The sequence below is a fragment of the Trachurus trachurus genome, assembly GCF_905171665.1.
Source record: "Trachurus trachurus genome assembly, chromosome: 4".
Lineage (NCBI taxonomy): Eukaryota > Metazoa > Chordata > Actinopteri > Carangiformes > Carangidae > Trachurus > Trachurus trachurus.
This window is the reverse complement of record NC_139898.1, coordinates 25,171,597-25,192,192: the sequence shown is the minus strand read 5'-3', so window position 1 is coordinate 25,192,192 and position 20,596 is coordinate 25,171,597. Positions and strand designations below refer to the sequence as shown.

The 20,596-nt window shown below is 39.9% G+C and overlaps 1 protein-coding gene across 1 annotated transcript in view; it reads left to right on the top strand.

The window, feature by feature from the left end:
• Positions 1-20,596, top strand: part of raver2 (ribonucleoprotein, PTB-binding 2) — a gene marked incomplete at both ends in the record, with an annotated part of 79,632 nt that overhangs the window by 26,809 nt on the left and 32,227 nt on the right. Inside the window, 2 exons of the mRNA XM_083970880.1 lie at positions 13,645-13,952; positions 14,710-14,874. Of these exons, the coding sequence (XP_083827006.1) occupies positions 13,645-13,952; positions 14,710-14,874 (473 nt within the window). The remainder of the gene's footprint in view (positions 1-13,644; positions 13,953-14,709; positions 14,875-20,596) is intronic.

Genomic DNA, 20,596 nt, shown 5'->3' with positions numbered 1-20,596 from the left:
ATAGAGAATACGTTTTTTTTTTTTTTTTACACAAACATTTTTGTTAAAGAAAACTGTGACGGTGTAGCTAATTTGCGCCAAGCTGCTAATTTTGACAGTGTCAATTTATTGATGCTAAACATTATTTTTAAGATGTGATGAGGAATCGATTCAAAGCACTTTCCTTTCAAACACACCACTTGTTGCTGTGTGGTTATGCAAGACTTGTGTCAGCATCAGTGATATTTGGGGGGGGACCGATCACCTATGAAACAATCATCAACATGCAGATGCCATATGTTATGTTATGTTATGTCAGTTCTTAAACCAGAGCATTAACTACAGGTGATTGTTTTTTAAGGTATTAATCATTGACTTAGAAGCATTAACTCTGACCGACCTATCACGTATTTGTAATGAAAATTGGTCGCTTGGGGCAGTTTTGTGAGTTTGCCTTGTCATGACGAAGCTGAGGAAGATTTTTTACGTGACCAGTGTTCTGAGGACACAAGAGAGATTTTGTATGACTGTGCTTCAGCTTTACTGCACATTAAGAGCAATTATTCAAATTAGGGCATTTAATGGAGTTGAGGTTTTGGCTCTTAAGTAGAACAAGACACATCCCTTTGTGTGCTTTTGTTTGTATGTGTGTGTGTGTGGTGTTCTGTACAGCACTAGCTAACAGATCCATTATGGGACTCAACACTGCTCTTTTTCTGTCTTTCACTTTTTGTTCTCCATCTCCCTGTCGAAAGTGACAGAGGCTGAGTCCATCCAATTGCTTTCCTGGACAGCAGCTTGTTACTTCTCTCTTCTTTTTCTCTCTCCTCCTCCTCCTCCTCCTCCTTTCTGCATCTCACTCCCTTCCTCTTCCCCACCGTCTCTCTCCATCTCTTCCTCCCCCATTCCTTTTCTTTTTCTCCCCCTCTGTCATCATCTGTCCATCTGTCACCTTGTGAATCACAAAATGCAAATCAGCACAGGCCACGCAAATGTGATCCGGCTGTTATCTTTGATCACACACACACGCGCACATGCACATGCACACACACAGGCGTAGCTGTACCTCTTGCCACGTCATATCCATTTTTCTTTTGTGTGTATATATATTATAGTCAACTCTGCAGAAGTTCGATTTCAAGGGCACAATGTGCAGTTAATGAAGTGACAGATTCTCCCATGCACACGTCTCAAAGTATTAAAAAAAGCCCACAAACTTCTTCTGTTTGACACCAGGGGGGAGAAGATGATGATAATGATTGTGATTGTCCTTTTGTGTCACCTGGGCCTCACTAGCGTCATTAGTCCCCTGCCCTTTTCGCACTGTCAATAATGTGTCCAAATGATGGATTCAGAGACATGTGTGTAACAGTCGGCCTACTGCTGAAACTCCAGAGGCTGCCTCATTGTCTCTGTATTGTACATCCATGAAACTGTCTGTAAATCCTGTAGATTAATATAAATTGATAAGATGATATGATGGATGCAGCACTGTGTGCAACAACTCTGATGTGCAAACCGGTGATTGGTCTAAAAGCTACAGTAGCAGGAGACGTATTGTATTTATTGATTCAGCCAAGGTTTTATAAACAGATTTCCTGTTAGACTGCTGTGAAGAGCACTGGTTCCCAGGTCCGGGGCTGCAGACTGGCTTCAGACCCATGGACTACAGCTGCCTGAAGGCTTTTGTCATCACTTCCTGTCATGCCTCCAACAACATGATAATGATTTAAGAGCATAAGTAGATCATCTGTAACCACCATAATTGGTCTGTCATTACCCACTTAGCTATTCGATCTACATTTTGCTGTGTTACTTGCTGCAAGTAACAAGCTAATAAGTAAAGAAATATATAGATGATTGACAGAATATTGATATTGGTTGTGAGAGATTAAGGTTTCATCATGACAAACTCTAATCTGTACGAAACTGTTAGATTTGTGAGTTTAAAGCAATACTTACCGATCTGGCATTTCACTCAGCACAGCACAAACATTTGAAAATCAACAGCTCCACCTCCCTCACAAGTCCCTCCCACCTCTCGCTCCTGCCGCATCTCCACGAGCCCCCTCCCTCCCTGCTGCATGCGTTGGGATGGCAACGGTAATCAGAACAGGAACGCGAGTGAAACGGGAAAAACACAAACAAACACAACACCGGAGTTTTAAACCGTATAAACGGACTCGGTGATGATGACTGATGAGTTTTATAATAAACTGTTGTTAGCCTACTGCTACTGGAGACGCAGGGGAAGTGATTGTTACAGATTACAGTTCTCAACGAGCCGGGCTGGCGGCCGGACCAGCGCCACCTGATGCTCTGGTTCAGGCCGAAAATAAATCCAGACCGAGCCGAGTCGAGCCGCGCCGGTCCGGAGTTCAACCGGGTCCGGACCGCTGAGAACTCCCAGAGCTAACAGTAGCCTAGCCGTTAGCACAGAGCTAACAGTAGCCTAGCCCCCTAGCCGTTAGCACTGGATGCTTTATAGACACATGTGACTTCCTGTGTTTACGTATCACTCGGGGCTGATCACTATCAACGTTACAATATCAGACATGAAACTCCGCGACCAGCTGCGGCTGCAGTTATTGGTCTTTTAAAAAACTATTTATTTCCAAAAACCTTCTTTCTAGTGTGTTGTGACTCTAGTCTCCTCTGCTCTGTGTCCTGCTACTGCTCTGTCAATAAGCGTTCTTCCTGGTCGGGAGGGGGGAGAGGAGGAGAGGGGTGCACAAAGTGATTACATATTAAGTAGGTTCGGTCGCTCTTCAAATCTTATTAATCGGACCGAATAATATTATTGGTCAGACTTTTCTCAGAATTATATGAGAATGAAAAAATGATGAGTTTTTAACCCTGTTGGGTTTCTCTTACATTTTAATGTATCATCAGATTATTAATAGCATTTTAACTTAGACAAAGAAATGTGCAAAAGTTCCAGAAAGGTAAGTATTGCTTTAAGTGTTGGTTCATGTATCTTTGTGGCATTTTTTGAGTGACACTATATAGTTACAGCCAAGTGGTGGTTTCAAAAGTAATTACCTGAGACCATAAAGGTTTGTGGTTTACTGTGCAAGATGATATGTTTTGCTGTCATTTACAGTAGGTATTGGAGGGTGCACCTGTAGAGCAGGTGGTCTGGTTGTGGCTTATTTTGAAGGTTAATATCCAACCACTATTCCTATCTTGGCAAACTGAGACACATTAGTACTGACCACATGATAGACTGTCAGACTGACTCCATGTGACTTCATCATATTGAGAATATTACCAGATAGCTTTATTTCCTTCAGGGATCATGGACGCAGCACAAGCTGTCCAAGCTTAATAGGCTGCTGGCTTTGAAATGTTTCTTTGCAAATGCATCACAAATAAAGACCCTGTCAAGACGAGTGAATAATGAATTAAATTGTGTTTTACTCCCTATTCATCTTTGCTACTTAACAATGACTAGATAGGGAAAAATAATTTAATTCACCGTGGGGGTCAGATGCAACCAGCAGCCATGGGGAACTTAAAATGAAGATTGTTTCTTTGTATTTTACTTTACTTATTGTGCATAATTTGATGAATGGTACACCCTAAATGTCAAAGTAACAAATGTAACCATTCAGTTTTTTTATTGGCTCTGTCTTTTTATTGGACATTCAAGTGCATTAAAAATGTAAAGGGTTTTGCTTCCATTGACAGGCCAGACAGAAATAGTGCATTAAAGTGACTGACACAGATGTGATTTTTAAATTTATTTTATTTCATTTTTATCTGCCGGCAACGCTGGCTTTTGTATGGATGGAAATTAGCATTGTTGTTATAATCCGGCACATTTACATGTTTTTATATGTACATTGATGTGCACTGTCTCACCCAAATAAACAAATAAAGTAAAGTAAAAGTTGTCCCGATCAACCTGATCCCAAGTCTGACTGTGAAGACTCAGTTGTACCTGAGTGGTGCATGTGCAAACTTCACCCGTGGTCAGAGTTATTATCAATAGTTGTGAATTACATCCATTTCAATGAGACATAGTTAAGTCTACCTTTCTCACTCCCTTCCTCTGGCCTAGACTGGGAAACTCAACTTTATCTGTCATTTCAAATTAAAAGTCCTCTGCGAAGACATGCAGTTTCAACTTGACATGACATTGCAGTGGGAGCAATCATTTTTTTTTATATATATACTACAGTGTGTATATATATAGGGGAAACACTGCTTACTGTGTATTAGCCCTCACTTTTCTCTCTTGAGTGGGCAGAGCTGGCATGAGTGGTGTTTGTCTTATCTGAGGTTCACACCAGTGCACATGAAAAACACACAAATCCAAAATACACACACACACAAAGAAAGATTCTGTACAAACACACACAGATACACTCAAGCATGCATGTGTGCAAGTAAGGACACACACTCTGTTGATACTTATGGTCACAGTGTTATCAGAGCTCTCAACCTTGTTTTCTGTGTTTAAGGAGCACACAGATGCAGTCTAAGGATAAAGGCTTATGATAACCAGCTGACCACAGAAACACAAACACACACGCACAGCTGTGCCCTGAGTGCATCAAAAGAGGAACCGCACTTTGTGTGCTTCCCAGAAGTAGTGGCTACTGGTAGGATGTAGTTCAGATTATTAGAATCTGTTGCTACGTCTGTTTGTTGCCATTTATTTTAGTTGTGTGAAATGATCGATCAAATGATCTCTAATAATGTAACAGAAGCTGCTGACTGTTACATTTGTTTAAGTAAGTGTATTAAAACATAGATGTAGTTTCCGAGAAAGCAGAAGTTTGGGTTTCTGTTTTGTAGATGAATTCAGTCAAGTGAGACATTTTCACAGATGCATGTGCAACAATGTGTTTGAGCGCGAAAAATTACATTGATCACATTATTGTAGTTGTGCAGCTACTGATTATTGTCATTAATACAATTGTCTCTCTATATACAATTTTATAACTTGCAAGAGTCGATTTGCTTGTTTTGTCCAACCATCCTGAAGAGATCATAGGATATCATGTCATAATGTGAATAATACTTGGAATATTTCTGGAAGGAAAGTACAGAGTAAGTACAGTAAGAGATGGAAGGAAGAAGAAAAGGAAAGCAATGATGGAGGAAAAACATTTTGAGGAGGTGGTAGAATGTGAAGAAACTGATTGATGGATCGAAGAAAAAGGTTAGAGTCTTGAAAACTGACATTGTATGATTTATGATAAAAAGGGAGACAGACAGAAGTATGGCATAATGGAAAGAAAGATGAGAGATGCAGTGATCTGCTCAAATGATCAATAGAAGAACTGATGATACGATGGCCGGCAGAAGGGAGATTACTGTTATTTATTACCTCAAGACATTTGCAATCGGTGACGACCTTTTTTGTAAACTCAAAGCTGTTGGAGTAGCTGTACTTGACTTTGATCATTTGTTCTGATGAATTTGAATGTAGATCAGATATGCTATCGATGACCTAATCTTCTCACTTACATATATACACACGTAGCACAAAACAGTGTTTAGGCACACACACATTTGCGTTTTTAAATATGTTAAACGATGCACCATTTTTTAGTGAAATGTTTCAAAGAGGAGCCGAGTGGTTGTTTGAACAATGTAGCTGTGGGCGGGCTGAGTGGGCGGCTTGTTGAAGAGATGCCGAGTGTTAGATCCACTCAGAGCTGCCGCTTATACCTCACATCCATCTATCCGTTCCTCCATCTCTCCGTCCGTCTATACATTACACGCCCACCCACCAAACTCACATATACCTCACTGTAAAGATCTGAATGCTCCTGCTACCACTGACAAGAAGACCAACAGACACAGTCATTAGGCACTAATCAATAACCACTTTGCTTCATGTCCAAGTGTTGTCCATGTTTGCACTGACTACTAATGTAACTAATGGTAGGCAACAGGGCTCATGTCCAGGCTTCAACATTTTAAATTCTTTATACTGTTGGTTTACTTTTGGATATGATATCACTCAAAAGCAAAAGTTGTTGTGGCATTAGGATGTCCTTCTAAACATTTATGGATAAACATGGAAAAGCCCCCAAAAAAAACAAAAAACAAAAAGAGACACTGAACTTGATGCATGCGACAGCCAAGACAGGTAAGCATGACCCTGACAAGTCCAAGTCAAAACATGTTACTGAGACAAGTGGACTGAGATTGGACTTGAGTATTCACTGTTTTGTCAAGATAAATGATGATAAATGATTTGCTGATATTGTTCAGAATGCTGCATGCACTGCTTTTGAAATGTCATTGCACTATAAGCCATACCTCCTTTTGAAAATAATACATTTTGCACAATAATTAAAATCTATTGAAGCCCCCCCCCCCCTTGAAGTTCCCTGGAGAACTGCCATGGAAGTGGCCACAGGCTGGAGGACTGTGGGGGGGCAGGAGGGGGGGCTGATGGATGGAAACGGCGACAGACGAGAAACAGAATCAAGAGGAGGTGGTGGTGATGGAGAGGAGAGTGTGGGAGGGCCGACGTGTTAGAAGACAAAGGGCTCTGAGGATGAGAGCAGCTCTGGAGAGAGAGTGGAGGATGAAGCTCGTCTGAAGTGTTTACTCATGTAGATCCGGTAGCAGAGAGCGGCAGGCAGGAATAAAGCTACACATGCAAAAGAGGATGAGGTTTATTAGTACGACAGAACTAACAGCCACTAGAAAAGGCTTTGTAACAGCTGCTTTAGTTTAGTAGTTGTTGGTATTTTACCACAGGTAGTAGTTTAAAAAAAAAAAAAAAGAAGATTTTTATTTAGTGCAGTCGCTTGGTATTGGTTGCCTTTCACACAAAGCAAATCTTTCAAATCTAGTCTGTCAAAGCTGTCATCCCCTAAAAAAAATGACTTTAGACGGTACAGTACGTACACTTTTTTACAGAATATGTTTTAGTGCTTCTTTGTTAGGATGATTCAGTGTGTGTGGGAGAAAGATTGATAAACGACGGAAGAGCAGCAGATCCAGAGAGAGCTCATCCCTCTGGCCTGTCAGAACTGGCTCACGCACAAATAATATAACCTTAGATCGGCTTGGAATTGCAATGATGATGTAATTGTAAAACACCATTTTCAGTTTCATGTGTTTTTTTTTCTTATCCACCTTTTATCTGTTAAGCAAATTGGAATCTGAGACATCATTACTCAAGCAACTTTTCACCTTCAGCACAGATGAGGATCAGTGAGACGGATAAAATTATAATTTCTTACATGATGGCCTGTAGAGGATAAATGCACCATGGAAGAAGTGGTAGATGACTTTTCATGCTGCCTCTTGTTGAAATTTTTCATTTGAAGATATTCTGAAATTTTTACTGAAAAGCATAGAGCATCTTGTCCAGGTGATGGTGTGTATATACTATGTATATATAAGGGTTAGGGTTACATCAGAGGCTGATGCTAATGGAAACTCTGGCCTTGAAGATAGCATTGCTCAGAGGGCAAGAGGCCATATTCAGCTGCAGAGGAAATTTACAAAAAGCCACTTCACCGTCATGGTGGCACTAGAGGAGTGAGGGAACCTTGACATCAGGATTAACGGTCTAGAAGCCAGATGTGTTCACTTAATTTCCTTGCAGTTAACAGCTCTACCACCTCTGGAGCCATGCTGTTGATGTTGCTGAAAATGGGTCAGAATAGCAGAACAGCTTATTGATAATTTAAATGTAAATAGAGGGAAAATGCTATTCAATTAGGCTATATTTGCAAATTTATGAAAATTATCTCCAGTATTATAAGAGTTAACGGGAACTTTGAAAATCTGAATCAGATTAGCCGTCATGAAATGACACTGAAACGTTTTCCCTGCTGGCCCCCGCTGAGTTGTTTATTTCCATGGGACTCCTCCCGCTACCTGAGACTTTCATCTTGGCCTCGGGGCTGAGATGAAACAGCAGGGCCACCGCGCTCGCAGCACGACGACCGGCCCCTTGAGTTTCAGGGGTCCGCTGTGTCGATGGTAACTCCCCTGATTTTAATTAGCTCCTTCAACAGGGAACGTGGCAGTCTGAATTGCAGCCTTGGAGGTGATTTCAGCGGAAGATTTCTTTTCTTTTCCTGTGCCCCTACACACTCCTCATAGGAACACGGGGAATAATCGACATGTTCAGACGCAGAGACCCGTAATTAAGACGGTGGCACTTTTGTGTAATTTTTTTTTTTTCATGTTTTTTTCTTTTTTCTTTTTTGACGACGTTCACTTGGTAGCCCACTCAGTGATTGCCAGGCTGTGATTTATAAGATTATTTTGTAAGCTATTTAAGAGTCTCAGAGTTCTCTCTTTCACTGCTGGAGAAAGTATTGAGCAGGATTTGATGTCAGCCCCCGCTTGTCAGCCGGCACTGTGTCATTAGAGGCAATAGAAAGGGAGAGGGTGAGCTTTAGCATAAAACCCAAACCATATTCTCTCCATCTACTCGTAATGCCTAATGTTAGGTAGCGTACTTAGCGGGTCAAAACCAGATTAGGCTCTCAGCTTAGTGTAAGAGATCCATTACAGAGTGTGTGAGTGTGTGTGAGTATGGGTATTAGATGGGGTTTGAGGTAATTGATTTGGGTGGAGGCGGCATCTGAAGACAGACAGAGGCAAATGGAAACGGAGAAACTATAAGGAGAAGCAGTGAGAATCCAACACACACACACACACACCTAGGCATATACCCAATACATGTGGATAAATACAGTAGTCAGTGTGTCATAAGGTGGGAGGAGGAGGCACAAACAGACAATACACAGAGTTCAATAGAGATACAGAAGCGCTGGGGGGGAGCAAGACAAATACAGACAGGCCGATAGATGAACACATAGGGAGGTGGGGATAGATTCTCCGTGTGCAAGCCTGACCCTGACCTCGTGTTGGATCTGCCTACAGTGATGTTCTCTGTGCAAACTCAAAGATGCCCGTGGAGCACACGTCCCAGTTGTTACTCATTTCAACATTTTTCCACTCATATTTTCCAGCCACCTACCTGATCTGCACATTCTGCACACTCCGTCGTAGATGTTTGCACATAGGAGCAGTTTTATACCGGGGCTTTAAAAAAGTCTTTGTGTTGTAGTTTTGAACCAAAGAATGCAGACATTGTGTCTGCCTTTTCATTTCAAGGGATTGGCACGGCTGGTATGTAAATGCCGTCTGTAGCTTTGATGTAAGATAAAAGAGGTGGTGTTAGTGAGCGGGGCAGTGGGGGCATCCTGCATTACAGGTGTTTTTAAGCTACCTCCAGATTTCCTTTTCTGCTCTGCATCGTTTTTTGTTGAAAACATTTAGATTTGGCAGCTTGCACCTGAGTAGAAACGTAATGTTGGTATGGTGCCAGCATTGAGAAGATGTCCACGTTTTCCCAAAACTGCCTGGAATGCTGATTTATTTACTTATTCATTAGTGAACTACAGTAGCAGGCATTTTTGTTGGACAATAACTTGAATATTTAAGTAAAATTGGTGTCCAGCTTCCTAAATGTTGTGCAGTATCCTTTTGTAACCTGAGTATCCTTTGGTTTTAGACTGTTATCAGGAAAAACTTACAAGCGTAATGGGATTTCAGTAGTTTCCATTTTTATCACACTTTAACACATGTTTTCACAATTTTGTATTAATATTAAAGTGCAGCTCATGGGTCACACATAGGACAGTGTACAGTTAAACATCTCTCCACAACTACAAAAAAACAAAATCTCTCTTTTGAGAATTAAATCTTTCCCTCCTCTTAGCTTGAAGGGTGGCTATCAGACTGTTTAAGCATGCTCCTGTGGAAAACAGCTGCTCCAGTTGATATGGATTCAAGACTCTTACAATGGATTTCAGTAATAACCTTGAGTCACAGCCCAGAGCATCAATGGAGACATCTAAAAATCACTTCTGCAGCACAGTCCACTTCTCCACTGTTGGCTTAGATGTTCAATTTGTTCCAAACACTTATCTCTCTTCAACAGAGCTAAATACAATACTCGAGTGTCACTGTATTGCTTCCTCATGGCTCTGAGGAGGCGATGAATGTACGATTGTTTGGATCATATTGAACATTGACGATAATGGTGGAAAAGTGGATCATTATGCAGAAGTGAAAGGTTTCTATTTCATGTTCAGAAATTATTTTTGCCATGCCGTCAGTCAAAGAAGTAAGAGTACTCAAAAACATTTCAGAAGTGCCTTTTAATTATTCAGATATAAGATTCACATATTTGTTAGAGAGATTTTCAGGTGATCATGTCTGTCTAACCAGCTTTTACTGAGTAGTCGTAGTTTACATTGGTTTGGTTTGATTAAAACTCATTTTTTCCACACCAAAAATGAGTAATAGTTGTGATGTTTTGCTCCCTCTGATGAGTGGCAGAGACACCAGCTGTCAGTGTTTTCGTTTGAATAATTTAACACTCACTGGCTGATTTGTGGGCCTGGTACCTAAACTTTAGCTTTCAGCTTTGGATTACCTACAGAGCCAGACTGTTGTGTGCTGCTGAGCATCAACGTTAATGTTCCTCCTTCTCTGAAGTCTTCTCAAGGTATTTATGTTGATTTAAAGCCTGGAGCAGTGTCTACAGGATATGAATCACCTCTCATGCTATTATGTTGTTTTTTTTCTTTCTCTTTCCCGTCTTAGTGTTTCTGGGGGTCGACCTCCACACATGACCACAGTGCATCAACAAAGCACACACACATATTAATGATTGAGGTGTGTAGGCTGGAAATGACCTATTGTTTGCTGCTCAGCTTGGAATAGCAAAAAAAAAAAAAATAATAATAATAAATAAATACTCAGTTTCGCCCACTTTGGATATAGAAGCAAACCCATTTGCATACCTGTTTGATTTTTCACACTGATGATGGTGAATAATGGTGCCAAATACCCAGGGGGGATCTGGAACCATTAGAGTTCAATCCCAACACAGAAATTACCAGCAATTTACAATTTTTGCCATAGCTTTCCCTAATATTCTTTTGTTCTGAACATTTTTTTTTATAACCACATCATGTCCCTTTTGAAAGTGGTGAAGTGGTTCAATTATAGTTTTTCAATATTCCTTTATATTTTGCTGAGAAATGTAGGACATACTGTAGAAACCCTTGTCTCCCTGAACTCAATGTCACGTGATCCAGGTCTTTAATTGTTGTCTTGACTCATTGATAATCTATAGCAGTCATTTGAATACAGACTGAATTCTACAGAGGGGATTCTCCCAGTATATGAGGATAAGTCTTCTTTGGCTTTGGCTACCTGCATGTTGCTTCGTTTTAACACTAATTGCAAGATTTGGCTTCTTCATCTTGTCTCTGTCAGTAATGGAAAACAAGAGCTACAAGTGATACTCAACGCATCCTCCAGGCTACAGAACCAGTTGTCAGGCTTTCACTTTCAGTTCAACATGTAGCGTCATAATGAGGACACACAAAGCAGGACACCAGTGTGTATGGGATATTCGTATATTGCCTTCTCCTAACTGATGATGTCCGTGATTTTCTTTTACACAGTTACTTATGGGATGTTATCACATCAACACAGTTAGAAATATATTGATATTATGCTATTTAAACACAGTTGGAGTATAATTGATTTTGACTGTATCAGCAGCTCCACTGACAACAGAGCAGTTAGTGGGTCCAGTGAAGTGATAACACCATAACCAAACTCTACTTTGCAGCTTAGGTTTTGTAGTTTTCTTCAGCCTTTTCAGACTCTAAAACACTGTTTCAGGTTTTCTGAAACTGGCAAAAACCAATACTGTACCTAAAATAAATGTTTCTGGTTGGATTCCTTCAAATTTTTCTTTTTGAACTTTTGTAAAACGGTCAATTGAATGAAGACACTGTTTCTGAACATTTCTTTGTTGGACTGATGCCTATATATCTGCAGTGGGGTCACGTTTTACTTTTGGGTCAGTATCAGCGCCGTTTGGGTCGGAGCTTTTAAAAAAAAGATACTGGGTTGTGTTCATACAGCTGGATGACCACAGGGGTGACTTTACCTGAACAAAGCAGCATTGTCCTGAGGCACGGGAATGTTTTCCTTCAGGTCAAATGTCCATGATGCAGAGCTTCTTCAGTTTTTGAAGATGCGCTTTAGAGGCTCTCTTCAAAATCACACAAACTATTTTTTACCATTTCACTTTGATTTTACACAGTTTGACCAACTATAACCTGAGCATGAAAGGTTTCCAGTCTGGGTAGAACAAACTATTTCCCATCCAGTACGAAGTACAGCAATTGAGTCTTAGCACAAGTTTCTTTCCACAAAGTTGTTTTTTTTAATATCAAAAAGCAATTTATTTGTATGTTTGCTTTTCCCTTTTGCCAACAGCCGGAGTAGCACTGTACTGTATGATATTTAGACTGTTTGTCTTTTGACACTTAAGGTGTCAGAAAGGGCTGTAGTTTTTTTTTGTTGTTGTTCAGTTGTTAACTGAATGCACAGCTTTTGTAAACAATGCCTAATGATTTTATGAGTCAAACCTGAGAGTGCAGTGTAGTTCAGCTGGGTCAGCGGAAACACTTTCCAAAATAATGAGGCATGAAAACGCAAGTGAACCCTTTCGAGTAGCTGCATTTATTTAAACATTTATTTTAAAATATGGTGAGATCCTCATCCAAGTGACATTAATGAACAAACACAATCTATGCCAACTTATAACACACCTTTGTCTATATTGAATACATCATTCATTAAACCAATGCTGGAGTTGGGGGTGTGGGTTCTTTGATTCATATAAAAATACATTTTTGATTTGCTGTTCTCAAATTCTCAGATATCTCAGAAGGCTTGTTTGGTTTTTGCACACAGCTGAAAGTGATCTCAAAGAGTTAAGATATTCATCAGTCCATAGTTGGACAAAAGCCAAAGGAGGTTCGACCAGTTATTAAATCCAAAGGTTCACTTACTTCTTTCCACCAGCACTGAATGTTTAATGGCTGTGTTTATAACCAGCCCATTTAACAGCCCATGAATCTGTCCATGGCTTTTTCTTTTTTATGTTCAAGGCTTTATCACATTATGTATACGTTTCTAACTTGCAGTGTATACATTTCAAAAGCAGCTTTGGTTTCCAGTTTGAGAAAGATGAGATCATCTTCTAACATACACATAAAACTGACATGGTGATTAGAAGAGCTACTTTATAATAATAATTTCTAGTGATATTTAGTTAGTTAGAAATCCTGCCTGTGCTATATCAGTGGGTCCTTGACATACTTCAGTCAGGTTGTTGTTTTTAAATAGCATAAGGTGTGTATGTGTGTTTGTCACAGTGGATTCCCCCTACATAGTGCCTCCCTACTGGCTTTCTAGCTAATGTGTTGTCTTTCTCTCTGTGTATCTGTCTGTCTGTCTGTCTTTTATGACTGTCTGTGGTTTTGGTTGTCTGTGCCCAAACTTTCCCTTTTATCTCTTTTTTATTTCTGTCACTTTACCACATTCGGCTTGTCATTTATTTTGCTTTTCATGTGAGTTGATTGGTGCATGTTCTGTGACTGTATGTGTCTCCATCCTGCATTTTCCATCAACTGCTCTCTGCCTGTTTTTTTGAATGTCTGCTTTAAATGTATGTTTGTGTGAGTCTTTCACTCGTCTCTGTCCATTTATGTCCGTGCATCTCTTTCTTTGTGTCTTCCTCTCGTCCTCGTCCGTCTTTTCCCCTCGTCGCTGTCTCCATAATGTCCCCTCCTCCAGCCTTTGTGACTTTGCTGAACGGGGACCAGGCTCAGGATGCCATCCGCTCCCTCCATCACAGCACTGTCCGGGGACGCCTGATCAACGTCACGCTGCAGCCCACCGACTCCCTGCTCTGCCTCACCAACCTGCCCCACACCTTCACCGCCCAGCAGTTCGAGGAGCTGGTTCGCGCCTACGGGAACATCGAGCGCTCCTTCCTGGTGTACAGCGAGCTGACGGGCCACTCCAAAGGATATGGGTTTGTTGAATACATGAAGAAGGATTCTGCGTCAAGGGCCCGCTCTGAGCTGCTGGGCCGACCTCTGGTACGTTTGAGCAGTTGCTAAAATGATCCAGGCATATCTGATTATTAAATGCTGTTCTTCTATATTTATATGTAAGACCAGAAATATATTGCAACCTCTGATTGTGTGAACACTTCTTAATCAATACAAATGAGGCCATCCCAATAATTTACTCTCCATGCAGTCCCCATAAAAGATGTTCTTCCCACCTTCAAGTTGTATTTATACTTTAATCAATGGAAACCCCTCGCCACATGCAGGTGATCTCCATTTAATGAATTACTTAGAAAGACTTCTAAATCAGTCGGCTGCACAAGCGATGACTTAAGGCTGGATTTATATATCCAGGGGAAGGTCTGGGGATTTTACCTTTTACTGCACTGGTCAGTGGTTCGATTCCTTCCCAGTGGAATGAATAGTAGAAAGTATAAAAAAAACTTGATTTACAGAATCTGTATCTGTTCTCATTGTATTGACAGAGAATAAGATATAAAATTGCAGTTCAAACTATTGTTTGAAGAAACACTATCTCCACTCACTTTAACTGCATCAAAATCAATTTACTGTAGATTATACAACTATATGTCTGACCTCATTTGTGATTAGCAGTGAAAGAAAAGCTGTAGATAAAAGTACACTCTGTGATGCACAGACTTTAAAATCAATACATAAGAAATCAGTTTATAAATATATAATGGACATTGTATATTGCACTTATGATTCATGTAGAATTAAGAGTCTTGAAAACCTGAATACATGTCACACAAACTGTGTGCAGGGGGATCGCTCATTGATGGTGCAGTGGATGGACGTGAACCAGCTGAGCCAGGAGGAGAACCTGCACTCCAAGTGTCTGTGTGTGGACCGACTGCCGCTGGACCTGTGTGACTCTGAGGAGCTGACGCAGCTCTTCTCTGAAACCTACAAACCCGTCTTCTGCCAGGTGAGTTTCTACAGTACATATGTGCATATGTATTAGAGTGAGAGGTTGCATATAGTAAATGTATTTATTTTTTTAGTGATAAAAGCTGTATAGGAAATATTTTTACTGATAATGTCAGTCAGATAAACTCCACTGATGGATGTGGGTTTCGTCCCCTCCACTCTCGCTCTGTCAATCGACCACCACCAGGTGAGAGGTGCCGATATAAAATTCAGGGGTCAGTGTCCCTATTGGCAGACCTGACAGTATCACTAAGCAACTGTTTCCATGGTGAGGTGTGGCTGCTGTGACACGGGCCCCACCCTTCAGCTCCATCCCTTCCTCCCCCCTCCCGCTCTCTTTCTGTTTTGTTACTCAGCTGTGCGATATACCATCCTGCTCTATTACATCCACTCCACCCCCACATGCCCATTTAGACATCACTCAATGGGAATCTGTCATCTATTGCATTTCCAGTTTTAGCTCCACCCCTCTGCCCCACTCCCACATAGAAATCAATACACCCACATCATCCTGGTCCCATGATGCTTTGTGGGTGTTTAGCTCATGTTGCTTCACTGTTGCAGAGCCAGCAGGCTTTGACCTATGGTTCAGCATTTCTTTTTTTCTTTTTTGTACAGTACAGTATGTTCTTGTGAAAGCGTGTATTACTGCACCTCACCATGTATGTCCTGAAATACATCAAGCAAGAAGCTTATGAAACCCTTCACCATTTATAATGATGCATGATTACCATAGATGGGAACATGCAAAATGGATAGTTATGGAGTCAGTTATTTTACTAACTTGCTTGTGTGGGACAGTGCAGCAGAAGTGCATGAGTAGGTGCAGTGACTAGGCTCACAGTGACGAAGCTAACGTTGTGTTAACAGACAGCGTACAATGCAGGCATAATGTTTGTTGTGTTTACCAAGTTAGCTTAGCACATTACCATGATAATATTTGCTGGCACCAATCAAAACAACTGCTATCAGTGTCAGTTCTGCATATTTGGCCAGACACCAACGTATTGGGCAAATAGAGACAACAAAATTGCAACACCTGTAAATTGGACGATATTTCAGAGATTGAGGGCAGATGTCACTCAGAAAGTCTCTCCATTACATAATGTGTCCACCAGAGAGCACTGACAGGTTCAATCTTTTAAACTGTAAAATGCCCCATCCAGTGCACCTAACTATTTAACTGAACCATCAAATTATAACAAACTAGTGGAGAAAAATAAAAACAACATCAAGGGTTTATGGACTGTACTGAATGGCATAGTGAGAAATGGATCCAAAACTACTAATTATCCGGAGTATTTCACTGAAAATGACAAGACCATAAATAATATGGAGGATGTGGTGAATGGGTTTAACAAATTCTTTGTGAATGTGGGACCAGATTTAGCAGCTAAAATAAAAGAACCTGAGATAACACAAAGTAGAGACATAGAAGATATGGCGGAAAGAAATCCAAGTACAATTTTTCTAAGTGCAGTTGATGAGGAAGAAATTAGGCAAATTGTAAGACAATGTAAAAACAAAACCTCTACAGACTGTAATGACATAGACATGTCAACTGTAAAGACAGTCATTGAAGGAGTTGTGAAGCCACTCACCCACATCTGCAACCTATCCTTTCAAAAAGGTACATTTCCAGATAAAATGAAAATTGCAAAAGTGTTACCATTGTTTAAAACCGGAGATAGACACCATTTCACAAACTACAGGCCTGTTTCTTTACTCCCCCAATTCTCCAAAATACTCGAAAAACTTTTTTCAGATAGACTGGACAAATTCATTGAGAAACACAACCTCCTTACAGACAGTCAATATGGATTTAGAACAGAAAGATCAACATCGCTGGCACTGATGGAACTAATAGAGGAAATCACAAACTGTATTGACAATAAAAAAATAGCAGTGGGAGTATTTGTGGACCTAAAAAAAGCATTCGACACCATTGATCACAGCATATTATTGGGTAAACTAGAAAAGTGTGGTGTAAGGGGAGTTGGGTGGAGCTGGCTGTCAAGCTATCTAAGCAACAGGCAACAGTTTGTACAGATAGGTGACCATAAATCTGATTACATGAACATTACATGCGGGGTTCCGCAGGGGTCCATATTAGGTCCTAAATTATTCATATTATACATCAATGACATATGCAGAGTTTCACAAGAATTGAAATTTGTTTTGTTTGCAGATGATACCAATATTTTTTTGTTCCGGTGAGAATTTGCAGCAGACTTTGGAAACAATCACAACTGAAATAAATAAACTAAAAGTATGGTTTGACAAAAACAAATTATCATTAAATCTAAGCAAAACAAAGATCATGTTGTTCGGAAGACATAAGATAGACTGTAATGTAGAATTGATTATAGACAATACTAAGATAGAAAGGGTAGAAGAAATTAAATTTCTTGGTGTGATTTTAGATAATAAAGTCTGCTGGAAAACTCATGTAGCATACGTAAGAGCAAAACTGGCAAAGTGCTCGGCTATTCTTTGGAAAACAAAACACATACTTGATTGCAAATCATTGCAAACTCTTTATTACTCCTTATTTTTGCCATATCTGTTGTACTGTGTCGAAGTCTGGGGAAACAACTACAAAACCACTCTGCAGCCAATATGCACAATACAGAAAAGAGCTATAAGGACAATATACAAAACAGGATACAGAGATCACACAAACCCACTATTCATAAAATCACATATGTTGAAATTCATGGATTTGGTCAAATTTAGAACGGCGCAAATAATGTACAAAGCAAGAAATAACCTACTGCCCAAAAATATACAAGACATGTTTAATGAAAGGGAAGGGGGTTATAATCTAAGGGGAGAACTAAATTTTAAGAAACCGAAAGTCCGAACAAACATGAAAAGTATGTGCGTCTCGAGCTGTGGAGTGAATTTGTGGAACAGTCTGGGGACAGAAATAAAACAAAGTGCAAATATAAATCTGTTTAAAAAAAGGTACAAAAAATTTCTTTTACACAAGTATATGGAAGAGGAAGCATGTTAATAGAGGATGATAAGGGTTAAATTTATATAAACTGTAGAATAGCGTTGATTGATATATTGTAACTAACTTAGTATATGGTATAGAGGGTAAAGATTTAGTTATGGAGATAGCTTATATTTTTATATTTACATTAATGATGATATGTATGTAGTATGTATTTATTTTGGTTATATAGATATTTATATAGAATATATTTTTGTAATTATATACTTATATGGATAATGATGTAGTATATATTTAATTTTGTAATTATATATTTATATAGATATTTATTAAGGTTACACATGGTATATACTTATATAGGTCTATTATGTACTGTAGTTAGGATGTATAGTTGCAAACCAAAGAGCAGATAAAAGGGGTGGGAAATTAAAATAAGTATTGTACTTCTTCCCACTTCCTTTTTCGAACAATGTGCAGTGTTTTGTTATGTCTTAGCTCTTTATTTTAATATTTTGTTTGGTTTTTTCTCTTTTTTTCTATCTATTGTATGTACAATAGTTACATACAATTTCTTTTATTTTTATTTTTATACATGTTCGAAAATAAAATACATTCATTCATTCATTCATTCATTCATTATTTAACAACAAAATGTGAAGATATTCTAATCAATTCAAAGTTTCAGCTATTTTGAGAAATATAAAAATGAAGCATGGACCAGACAAATTAAAATGACGGAGTAGCTGAGGAGTCGTGAAACTTCTCAAAATAAACTATTATATTGCATTTAGCTGTTGTATTATTCAGGAGGCTGATACCATTTGGTTTTCTGTAAAATTCTGTCAGCTAGTCAACTGTGATACTACAGGGGATATGCTCGCAGTCTGTCTGGTTTAACACTTTTTGCTGTTATGGTGAATACATTTTGGCATCTGGCAGCTTAGGTGTTTAAGATACTGAGCATGAAACTGCAACATCTTTGGATCAGTGACATGCAAACGTTTTTGTACATCTTCCTTGTCCTTCCAAATTCCAAGAGCAGACCAGAGGTCAGTGTCAGCTACTGTATATAATATCCTTCCTTAGAAATAAATTGCATGTAGACACTTAAATGGTTCTAATATCATAAAAGACATTGGTCTACTTTGATTGCTGCATAATAACTAGTTAGATCATTACTTAATGTCTTCAGGCCCAGTCAGTTTGTCTTACATAAACCTTCTTCCTCCCTCGTGCACACGGGTAAAACTCAACCCTCTTGTCACTTTTCCCCTGTTCAGAGTGCACTTAACCTGTGGCCTTGGCCCTGAGCGCTATAATTCTGCTGCCCACGAAAGGGCCCTCCAGGCAGCACTTTAACTTGAGTCAGCCAGGAGAAATGGAGGGAGGAGAGGGTAAAGAATGTCAACCATATTAGAGAGAAGGACAGCAGGATGGAGACAGTAAGGAGGGATGGGAAGACGGGAGGAGGGAGGATGGAGCTGAGAATGCCAGACCTATTAGAGAGGGGATGGAGGAAGGAAGGAAGGAGAGGGCTGACAGCGTTGGGCCTAATAGAGGGTCAAGGAGAGACGGGAGAAAGGAAGGAGCACTGTAGTAAAATGGTGGAGATGTGTTGAATGTCAATCACAGGAAGAGTATCGTTGGCATCTTTGCAACTGTAAATGTAGTGATGATGGCTGAGGAGTTAAAAACTGACAGACTCAGCAGAGACGGTAACTCTGATCTAGTTCAGTAAAGGTTGTTACCGCCACTTGTTAACACGGTAACAAACAGCACATGCACAGTAGACAACACAACACTTATATACTGTATATGCGAAACAGATTACTACATGGGAGTGATAAATGGTTATAAACATGGATAAATACCCCAAAAATGAGTTCTGTTTCGCCGTCGAATAATGTAGACAGTTGCATTGTTTTATTCAGTAGCGACAGAAAACAACACATTTTGAATATGTAATGTGTTTTACTCTGGAAAACATGTTCCTCACAATCATCGGAGCTCATTGTTGCACAGCTAATTAAAGTCTTTTCCCGAGTACAATCTTTAGATGCTTGACATAATTATTACCCCCTTTGGTGAAACCCAGAGTGCGTCAAAGTTTTATTCAAAGGAGGAATAATTCTTAGACAGTTGTCATGTTTAATGGCGTTTTTTTTTTTTTTTTTGCGAACAAAGCTGATGGAAAAACCTCAGTATTTTGTTGTCAGGCAAATTTCAATAGGATTTCACAGAATTGTTTCATCTTGGACGAAATAAAACGAAAGATTTCTTGATTATTTTAACTAAATTTTTCCACTTTAAAATCTTTTTTCCAAATGAATCCTCTCACAATTTCACCCACCTAGTCTCCCTTCTTTAATGTCCATGCACACACCCTTTGTACTCATCCAACCTTCTTCATAAAGATCTTTACCGTTAAGCTTGTCACCGTGATAGGTCATGTCACAGACAGCTGTGACAGGGCTGTCGTGACCTCATCACTCGGTTCAGACAACTGACGCGACCATTGGAATTGTCTGTATCACACATGCACTCACGGACGCACACACACACAGCACACATGCACAATAAAGGAGCACTAACTGACAGGGGGGGTTCCTCCGAGTCTTAGCCCTGCCAGTGACTCGGTCAGCATTTCTTGGCTTGGCACCACAACTTGAGGTCAAGAGCTGTCAGGCACACTGATAGCTAGCTTAGCATCTTTGGTTTCCCTGTGCCACTCACACACACACACATAGTCCTTGCGGTGACC